At 32.3% G+C, this 11,496-nt stretch overlaps 1 protein-coding gene across 1 annotated transcript; it reads left to right on the top strand.

The window, feature by feature from the left end:
* The first annotated feature begins 7,382 nt into the window (after nucleotides 1-7,382).
* On the top strand, nucleotides 7,383-9,180 carry LOC131857924 (replication protein A 70 kDa DNA-binding subunit A-like). The gene is made up of 3 exons (XM_059210714.1): nucleotides 7,383-7,558; nucleotides 7,664-7,716; nucleotides 7,988-9,180. Exons 1-3 carry the CDS (start codon nucleotides 7,383-7,385, stop codon nucleotides 9,178-9,180), a joined length of 1,422 nt encoding a protein of 473 aa, XP_059066697.1.
* The last annotated feature ends 2,316 nt before the right edge of the window (nucleotides 9,181-11,496 follow it).

The following is an 11,496-nucleotide window of genomic DNA, read 5'->3' as shown; positions in this document are numbered from 1 at the left end:
AGGTTAAAAGGGTTTTAGTTGGGTTTTGCTATTTGCAGATATTTATTGATTTAAGTTTTTTACTTTGTTTTAATCTTTTCGTCCTTGGTGATGTGCATGAATGTGGACTATTTTGTTTGGCTTGTTTCTGAGGTTCTCGTCGTTAATGGTTTTACGTTGCCAGGTACTTGTTTAGTTTATTTTTTAAGTTTTCAAAATTCATAATGCATTATTTGATACTGTCCTTATTTTTGGCCGTGGTGTGGTTGCAGGGTTGTTACTTTGGTTATGTTATTTAACTGTTTGTGGACGTGATTACTTTGAGTCTGCAACATCTTTGTTCACTTTGACAGGTATTTAGGTTTTGACCATTCTGTTGGTGATTAAATTTTGGTCTAGGTTAAAAGAATTTTAGTTTGGTTTTGGATTCTGTAGATATTTTTATTGTCTGCACTAATGCCAACGCTCTTTATGGGCACTTGCAACCCTACAATGTAATTTCTTTTGCTGTTCTCAAGAATATTTTGCTGTGAAAATTTTCACCAAACGTTCAATATTGAATTTCAAGTTTTTCAAATTTGTAGTGCTTTATTTTATACGGTGTTTATTTTTTTTTGTGTGGTGTACTTGAAGGGTTGTGACTTTGTTTATGTTATTTAACTGTTTGTTGTCCCTCCAGTACGTCCGTCTTCATTACCTTGCCCGCGTGGTGACATGTACCTTATTTGTGGTCGTCTCCATGCATGTGCTTTGTTTCTGAAACAACGTTGTCTTTAATGATTTCCTCCCCAAGGCTGTTCATGAATGTCGATGTTCTTTATGTGTGCAAAGATTAACAAATTGTTAGAGTACTCACACACACACACACACACACACACACACACACACACACACACACACACACATATACATATACATATATACATATATATGTATATACATATATACAATATACATATATATGTATATACATATATACATATATATGTATATATGTATATACATATGTATATATGTATATATGTATGTATATGTATATATATATGTATGCATATACACATGTACGTGTATATATACATGTACATATATATACACATGATGTACATATATATAATAGTTTTTCTTAGAATGCATTGTAGTGCTGATATATGTACACATACACACACATATAGATGTCTGTATATGCATGTATACATGTATATAAATATACAAATGTACGCATATATATATGCATGTATGTATATATACACATGTGTGTGTGTATGTATATAGGGTTTTATTAAATCTCTGTTTTAATAACTATGTTCTAAAGTCTATAGGATTTATTGATACAAGTCTGAGTTGTTGTCTCAAAGTAGTCACGTCCACAATCATTTAAATAACATAAACAAAGTATTTCTATAATTGTTTTCCTTAGAATACTTTGAAGTGCTGATATATGTATATGTACATACCCATATATATATGTATGTATATATATGTACATACATATATGTATATACATATGTACATACATATATGTATATACATATGTACATATATATATGTACATATATATATATATATATAGGGTTTTATTAAATCTCTTTTTTAATAACTCCATTCTATAGTGTGTAGGATTTGTTGATACAAGTCCGCATTGTAGTATGAAAGTAGTCAGGTCCACAAACAGTTAAATAACATAAACAAACTATATATATAATTATTTTTGTTAGAATGCTTTGTAGTGCTGATATATGCATATGTACATACACATATGTTCACATATATATACATGTATGTATAGGCATGTATACATGTATATAAAGACACACATGTACACATATATATATGCAATTATGTACATATAGACATGTACGTATGTATATATACATAGGGTGCTTTGTCTTGTAGTCTGAAAGTAGTCACGCGCACAAATAGTTAAATAACATAAACAAAGTAGCAAGCCTGCAAGCATCAATGAATTTTTATAGTGCCAACGCTTCTATATAAATCTATATATATATACACGTATGTATGTATATACAAATGTAATTTTATATATATATATATATATATATATATATATATATATATATATATATATATATATATATATATATATATATATATATATATATATATATATATATATATATATATATATATACATATCCATATATATACACATGATGCACATATATATATCAATTTATCTTAGTGAATAAAAGCCTTTGTGTGCACACAACAGTAATCACATATATACCCTTGTAAATTAACACCATTGCAACATGAACATTAGTAAACAGTTACCTTGCAGAGTAAAATACTTACAACAACAAGAAAACAGTTACGTTGCAGTGAGCAGCTTACAAACCCCATCAAGTAAACACTCACAGCCAAACGAAAACCTAACTTGACAACTAAATCGAATGTTACAAGAAAATTTACAGAGCGAAATACTTACAACAACAACAAAAGACATTACATTTTATAGTTTCAAATGCCCATAAGAAACTTAGAACCCTGCAAGTGCAACACGCAAAAAAAAGAGCACAATATACGTGCACAAATAGTTAAACAAAGTGATAACCCTACAAGGACACAAAAGGAGAAAATAAGCAGACTATAAAAAAAATGCATTAAAAAACAAAAAAGAATTTAAATAAAACCAAAACTTATGTTGCAAATTGAAACCATTCATGGCGTGAAGCTCACAAAGAAACCCAATAAAACAGTCGCAACCATAACAAAACCTAACTCCACGACTATATACAACCTCATGCAAAAATTTGCAGAGGGAAATATTGCCTACAACAATTAAACTGGAAGTAGCCACGACCACAAACAGTTAAACAACATAAACAAAGCCACAACCCTGCAAGCACACGGGAGGAGAAAATAAGTAGAATATAAAAAAAAATGCATTACAAAACAAAAATAAATTTAAATAAAACGAAAGCTATTTCCAAAAATTTGCACAACAGATTCCAAAAAAATGCATTACAAAAGAAAAAAGAATATAAATATAACCAGTATTTACCTTGCAAATTCAAACCATTCACAGCTTGAAACTGAGAGAGCACCCTCGAAAATACCTTGCAAACTGGAAGTACCCACCTGCACAAACAGTTAAACAACAGAAACAAAGCAACAACCTTGCAAGCAGATGGATACATTTAAATAAAATGAAACCTTACCTTTCAAATTGAAACCATTCACGCTATCAAACTCACAAAGAAGCCCAGTAAAACAGTCACAACGAGAACAAAACCTAACAACCTTATGCGAAAATTTGCAGAGCAAAAATTGCAGACCGAAATATTGCTGACAATAACAAAACAAATTAGATTTTAGGGTTGCAAGCAGCCATAAAGAACGTCGACATTCGTGCACATCCTTGGGGATGAAATCGTTAAAGACAACATCGCTTCGGAAATAGAGCGCATGCACGGAGACGACCGCAACCGAGGCAGCACAAAGTAAAACCCTTTTAACCTACAGCAAAATACACACAAATAAAAAATGTTTTCATAGCAGGATTATACATCTCACATAGGAAAACATTAAACACAACATTGCTTGACAAAATATATGGCCAGACTCACACAAATCAGATAACTGACTTTGTGCACACGAAGGCTTTTAATTGCCAAGATAAATAACCACTAACAAATGTTCCATATTTAGAACATTAATATATTGCAATTGATGTCTATAATTCTGCTTTTGTGACCACCTTATTACATAACATAGGTACGTTCTTTAGTTTACTAATAATAAATTCTCATTTTTGAAGTGATGCTCTCTTTAATGTTTTCCTTGCCATCCAAATCCACAAGTGTATTTAATTTTGTTATTGTATTCATGTCAGAGACCCTTCAAACTGTAAAATCAAATAGCTACCTTGCAGAGTGAAAGCATTCATGCCCATACTTAAATATATATCCATGTATTTATATTGATATAGATGTATATATATCAGATCTATATGTATATGTGTATGTACATTGATATATGCATGTATAGTTGTATAGATACATATGGATATATATACACATACTCTAAAATAGATGCAACTAAGCACTTGTCTTGCAGAGTGAAAGCTTTGTAAGTTGACTCATTGGTCAATTTACAAAACTTAAAGTATTAACCTAATTATTACAAGTTTTTATAATCAGTTAATAGTAAATTCATTATGATTCACAAAAAAAAAAAGTGATCTACTTAAAGATTTGTTGTATTATTCTTGTATGTTCACTTTTTTTAGTAATGCATTTCCACTTTGTCATTCCAAAAGAAAATAGCCACACTAACACAATCAAATTTCAAAATGGATAGAAGATTGAAAGCAACAGAGAACATCAACAATGTAATTGAAAGCATGTTGCAAGAAAGCAACAAGTTAAAGAGCAACCTCGGAAAGATAATTGCCCACTACGAACATAAATCACCAAACCAAACAACAGTCGGCCTCTCTACATCTTGTAGTGCTGTAACAACCATACATAGTATTGAATTAGCACCTTTACCAGTACCAAGTACTGAACAATTAGATGATCCAATGGTTGTTTTCACATTAGGAGACAGATTATTTAAATGGACTGATAACGAGCTTGGATGGGTTGCTTGGCTTGATCCCATGTTGTTGTAATTATTCAATGTTTGAAAAGTTACATTCATATTTTGGTTAACATTCGAAACAGACTGAAGCATCCCATATTTTCAAAGATATTTGATGAGATATTTTTTAAGCTTATCAGCATATGCCCAATTATCATTTTCAATGCATGTTTCAATCACATTATGATCAATTCATTACCATTTGAAACAAAAAATAAACTGTAACAACGTTACTCTAAACTCAGTTAATTTTGCTCTGCTTGTCCATATATACCTTTGATAAGCTTACATCATGTTGTGATTGTATTATGATATAAGAACTACAATTCATCATGCTTATAATTTACTTTTAATTCTCAAAAGGTATATATGCACAATGGCATCTTCAGTAGCCACATCTGAATCGATAGACCACTCCACCATTGATAATTTGGTAAGCTAAATTATCAAAGCTTTTCAAAATACAAAGCTTTTATGCTCCTTTTTTGGACAATTCATCTCTCTTTTCCATACCATCCTTTTCATTACTACATGCATCCTTTTTTCATAGAATAGTGCAAAAGTAAATGCATACTGTATAGATAACATAGCTTGATTACACACTTTACTAACTAATAGGGAGAAACCCAAAAGGAGGACCAATTTAAAGCTACTTGTTAAGAGACTCCTTCAAATGAGAGAGGAAAGGTTTTGGTTTTCAGTTATAGACCCACTTTCAATGTTCACAAGCTTTTCTCAAACCCAAAACTTCCTCCTTGAGCTCTTCCCATCATTTGTTCATACACTTGCTCAACTCAACTACCATGCTAGGTCTAAACCCCCAAATGTTTAAACTGGAGTTCTGAAGGTTTCACAAGGTTTCCAAGGTTGTTTTGGACTAATTTCAAAAGGTTTTACAAGGTCACCTAAACTTACTCCAATCGGATTCTTAATTTTCTTCAAAACAGGGCTACAAGGAATAAGCCCTTTTTAGCCTTCCTGAAACACTATTTTGCTCATTACTCACTCCCATCTTGGAATATCTAAAAAAGGTGAATATTTTTGAGTACCCTTTTGGCCAAAGTCATGAATTAGTGCCAAGAGAGGTCTTGAGGAGGTCAATCTATGACTGTCCTATTTTGTAGCCTCAAAACAAGGGTTTTTATGGGGTTTTGGTAACTTAGAGTCTGGCAAATCACTCCACGGCCTTGTACCTTTTCTCCTTTCTCAACACACACCTATGAAACAACATTTCAATGTCTGCCCTGCCACTAACAATCAAGAATTATGCCAAACACTTGGCAAACAAACTGAAAATGAATAAGAACCTCTATCAAAACATTGTTTTTTTTTGTTTTTTTATTTTTTTTATTTTTTTATTTTATTTTTTCTGATTTTCACTGTTTTGGGCTGCATACCATAGGGTTAGAACTTCAAAAACCACCTGCACTTTAGTGTCATCAATCCTTAAACAATATTTTAACCCTGAAATTAACAAATGAGCCAAGATCCCAAGCATAACAAGTTTCAAAAGTACTTTGACACCAACATTACTTAATTCTTCAAAAACAGGGAACTCGCTGTCCTGACATACTTCCTCAAACTTTTTAAAGTAAAATAGCCTCTCTTGGAGCTCCAAATTGTTTCAAAACCTTCATAGGGAAAGTGCAGACCATTATACCACGTTGTAGACTCAAATAGACTTTGAGAACAATATTTTGGCTTCTTATTTCAATCTACTAGACAAATTATTCACTTAACTTGTCTAGTATTCACTCAAAACCTTCTTGTAAGAACAAATATGCAATAAAATGGAATATTTATACAATATATACAAGCATACCAACTTGGAAGAATCCATTGGAGGGATCCCAGACCTGGATCAACCAAGTTGATGCATTTTGGAACTCCAAACCCTTGACAGGGCGACAAACAGTCAAAACTGAAACAATTTATTTAAACAACCTTACAAATGCAAATCCAATGAAACAATTACATGGAAGGATAGTTAACATCTACATTTCCACTTTACAAAAGGTACAGTACGGATTTGTGCAGGTACAGTACGAATTGCACTCAAAAAGAAGAAAAAACAAGGTAAAACCCAGAATTTTGTTATTTTCTCATTAGCAAAACTTAGTCTTTACATTCTCCAACCTTGTCCAAGGCCAAGGAACATATTTTTATAGCGAGACCAAGTAGTTATCAATCCTTGTATGGACTTTAACCTTTTATAACTCCCTTTTCCAAGAAAAATGCAAAAATGACAACTTTTGTTGCTCACACGACAACTTTTTTTTTCTTAAAAGTGCATTTTTGACAAGCTTACTAATTCAACACTTCTAACCACCTACGAAATGTTTAAAAACATATAAAAAACATGTTCCAATTCTCAAGAAAGCATTTTGAGTTCATTTTGGCAATTTTCCACATTTTTTGCCAAAATTGTCAACTCAAGCCCTGAAATGCAAACTTGATCTCTAAAACACAAAATGAGATCAAAAACCACTTTAAAAGACACACAACAACCTAAAACAATGTTCCACACCTAAAAAAAAAACATTACAAACACATAAGCATGAAATGCTCAAAAAGGAGAGTTTTTTCTCAACTAGGTGCTCCTGTATCACTAACACAAGCTTTACATTAACAAGTAACGAAATATATAAGTTACTTGCCATTAAAATTAAATCCTCTATATTCATATTATTTTTTGTAGGAAAAAACCCAAGAGTATTTCCCTACCCCTTTTACAATTCAATCTATCAATGTTGGGGATGACCTTCCTTCAACATTGCTACAAGTTTTGTCATTTCTAGAAAATGCAGAACAACACAGATGATACTGACAGACATAAATTAGTGTTATCTGATGGCACATACATGCAGTTGGCAATCTTGCCTTCTAAATATGCTACTCTGATAGATTCAGATATTCTAAAAATAGGCACAATAGTCCAATTATCGAGTTATACATGCCGATACATATGGAACACAAGGTAGGAAATCAACTATGGTTATTAAATACAATATGTTTCATCTTTTTTTAATTTTGTTTATGTATAATCAACAGTAATTTAAAAAGAAGTCTTTTGTTTTCACAGGACTATTGTAATACTTAGTCTGGAAGTGAAACAAAGTGATTTCCCGTTCTTTGGTAAACTAGTATACCTGTTCAAAGAACAAGAACTAGAAATGATGTCTGAGGACAGACCATCAACATCTAAACAATCTCTTCAATTTGCCACTGACTTGCCATCCCCGCAAACAACAACTTTCTGAAAATATAAGCCCTATCAAAAATTTGAATCCATACCAAAATAAATGGACAATCAAAGGGAGAGTTACTCATAAACGGCCTATTAAGGCATATAGCACAACCACAAAAAATGGCCATGTGTTTAGCTTTGACATTGTTGATTGTGAAGGTTCTAAAATTAGAATTACATGTTTTGATGAGCTAGCTAAGTTACACTCTAACCGTGTGGACATAGGTTCATATTATCTTATTTCAAAGGGATCTATTAAGGAGGCAAATGCAAGGTACAACAAACTAAACAGTCATTTAGAAATCACCTTGTCTGATGCATCCATACTGAAATGCTGTACCAATGAAGAACAAGAAGATCAACAAGGTCCTCCTTTCACGCCCATTAATGAATTGTTTCATCTAACAAATAACACGTTGGTTGACATAATTAGCCTTGTTCTATATGTTGGAGATATCATTCCAATACACAGGAAAGATGGCAGTCAAACACACAAACGTGTTGTGAAAATTAGTGATCTATCTAATTCAGCAATTAACATCAACCTATGGGGTCCAATGGTAGAACAAAAAGGCCTAGAACTGAAAAATATGTTGAGCAATAATAGTGTGGTTATCTTTGCTTTACGTAATGCTTGTGTTGGCTATTTGAATGGGAAGCTTATAAACATAACAGCTGCAACCACATTACATATCAACCCAACTTTTCAAGAAGCAGAGCTTCTAACGTTAAGAGGAAAGGACCCTTTGCTTGTTGTTCCCTTTGTTGTAGAAACTATCCACATAGATGGTAAATATAGTAGAATGACTATTTCTTCAATCCGTGAGCGGATGAGCATCAAACCAGAAACAATTCAGACAACTTTGCTAGCCGTTATGCGCTTTGTAAACGTAACTGACCAAAATTTCTATTACGCAGCCTGTCCACTAATAGTCAATGGAAGGCCTTGCAAGAAAAAATGTACACAACAAGTTGATGATTCTTGGTTCTGCTCTAGATGTCAAATGACTATGCAAGACTGTAATTATAGTTACCCCTTGCCACTAAAGTTACAAGATGCCATAGGTACTCTATGGGCCACTGCATTTGATGAGGTTAGCATTCACTTGCTACACAAAACTGCAAAACAACTTTGTGCACTACAAAATGATGTAACAACAATAGAGACAACTTGCTCAGTGATTAAGAGACTACTGTCACGTCACTATTCATTCACACTGCTGGTTTCCACTGAGACATATAATTCAGAATCAAAGATGAAAGTGACAGTCAATAAAGTCGCTCCTGTTGACTTCAAAGCCGAGTGTCATGCACTACTTGCAGAAATTCGCTGCCTAAGCACACATGCTTAGAATTATAATGCATCTTTTCAGATTATTAAACTTTCAGTTTACAATACAATTATACCATTAGCTAATTTACATATTTAATAGTTTTACATATACAAACAATTACATTTTATGAACACAAGGCTGCTTCTATAAATATCTATATGTACATTTCTTACATCTACCTCTTATCTCTTTGAAAGTTTTCCGTCCTGACATAAGTTATTTGCACTCATACTCATTACTTTTAAATGTGCTAAACTCTATGCTGTCTAATATCTATTTATATAACTAAACAACACCAGAATTATTCATACTTATAGAATTCCGCAGATATACAACTATACATATATATGTACATAACTATATATAAGTATTCATAGTTATAGTCTTTTTTGATATACACATATGTAGTTATATATGTGCATATTTTCATATACAAAACTTTGAATTTTTAAATGATATGTATATATACATGTGTATATGTATGCATACATCTGTATGTATCAGAAATTACTATATTTGTGCATACCTATATTAGAATGATGCTTTCAAAAACAACAAACAACTAAGAACAATATATATATATATATATATATATATATAGTCTTAGTTTTTTTGATATATACATGTGTAGTTATATATGTGCATATGTTTGTATGCAGCACTTCAAATATTTAATTCATATGTATATATACATATGTACATATATACATACATGTATATGTATTAGAAATTACTATATCTATGCATACCTATATTACAATGCTACTTTTGAAAAACCAAGTTGCTAACAGCAACAAGTGTACACAGAACAACACTACAAAGTCAATTTATGACTTTCCAGAACCCATACATTTCAAGTAAAGTCGTTTACAAGTATATAAATATGTGTACATATAAGTTGATTGAACGAGAGCAACAAAACAACACAACAAATCACTAGACATACAAATAAACACAACAAAAGTACTTTACATACAAAACAAATCCTCTAAAATCACATTACCATAGATGCAGCAATTTTCAATTCTCATACATTCTTGATACATAGTTCAAAGTTAACTACCTTCAATCATGAAAATTCTGACATCCTTGTGCTCTCTTTCAAATATTAGATATCTATCTAGCCTTACCCTCAAGAAATTGATGCAATCAAATTAAAGAGAAGCTAGACCAATAAATATTACTATGCAAAGAACAGAGCCAATATCTCCAAGAAACGACAACTGAGATGTCATGCACTACATAGACCTTGCAATAACTCAGGAAAGTTATTAGAAACAGAAAAGAATGATCTTGAGCAAATTAATGTCAATCAAACATCTTCTACTGCTCCTGAACGTGGTGTCAAGACTGCTTCATTTCAAAATACGTTGTCTAATTTCTGCAAAAAGATTGATATGTTGGAGGTCACACACCCATGTTCTCTTTGCAAAGAAATGTATGTGGGCATGACTATTAAAAAAGTCAATCACGTACTTATGTGCATGAGATGTTATGGTGAAAAAGGCCTACACCGCTTCTCATTATCAAACAATATGGACCTAGGTGAGCAACCTTCTATTTTAAAGTGCCTCTCTCAAGTAGAAGAAATGCTCATATCAAGAATTGCTCCTATTTTACAAGTAACACATGCAAGGGGAGGGCAATACAAATATTCTGGCCATACAATAAACTTCCCACAAGATATTTATGAAATTGCAATAACATTACCTCACCATATTAAGCAATTAGAAATTCTAATTGTTCATAGAACCAATTTGCAAGGATTAACTTATGACTGTTACGTGAATAGATTTCATGTCATGAATGCATTGGCTTACAAAATGAAACATGATCAATACTACAAGGATGTAGTCATTGATCCAGATGCAGTGCATCTATTGCCAGAGCAAACTACTGACATTACAGAGCTACTGCATTCAGTGCATTCCCTGGAAAAAGATGTTGTTCAAGATACTTCCACTTTGGTGAATATTAACAATGAAGAACAAATCGGGGAGAATAGTTCCTCATTTATCCCACAACTACCATCATCAATACCAGAACTTGATGTAATCAAAAACATCCTCCATCTAGATAACAACAACAACAATGTTGTTCCTTGGCCACAAATTAGTTCATCACCTATCAATGAGTACAATATCGAGGGCCTCATTTCCATGGCATTCCCAACACTATTCCCTTATGGAATAGCTTTACCACTACAACAAAGAACAAGACAAGTACATTTACATGAATATGCTTTGCACCTGATCAAATATTCTGATCAAAGATTTGGGCAACATGTTCGCTTTAGATATTATATCTACAATCTTATGATGAGACATCGATACC

Source organism: Cryptomeria japonica, chromosome 8, assembly GCF_030272615.1.
Source record: "Cryptomeria japonica chromosome 8, Sugi_1.0, whole genome shotgun sequence".
NCBI classification, from domain to species: domain Eukaryota; kingdom Viridiplantae; phylum Streptophyta; class Pinopsida; order Cupressales; family Cupressaceae; genus Cryptomeria; species Cryptomeria japonica.
The sequence above is the reverse complement of the archived record's forward strand: the minus strand, read 5'-3'. Positions and strand labels throughout refer to the sequence as shown.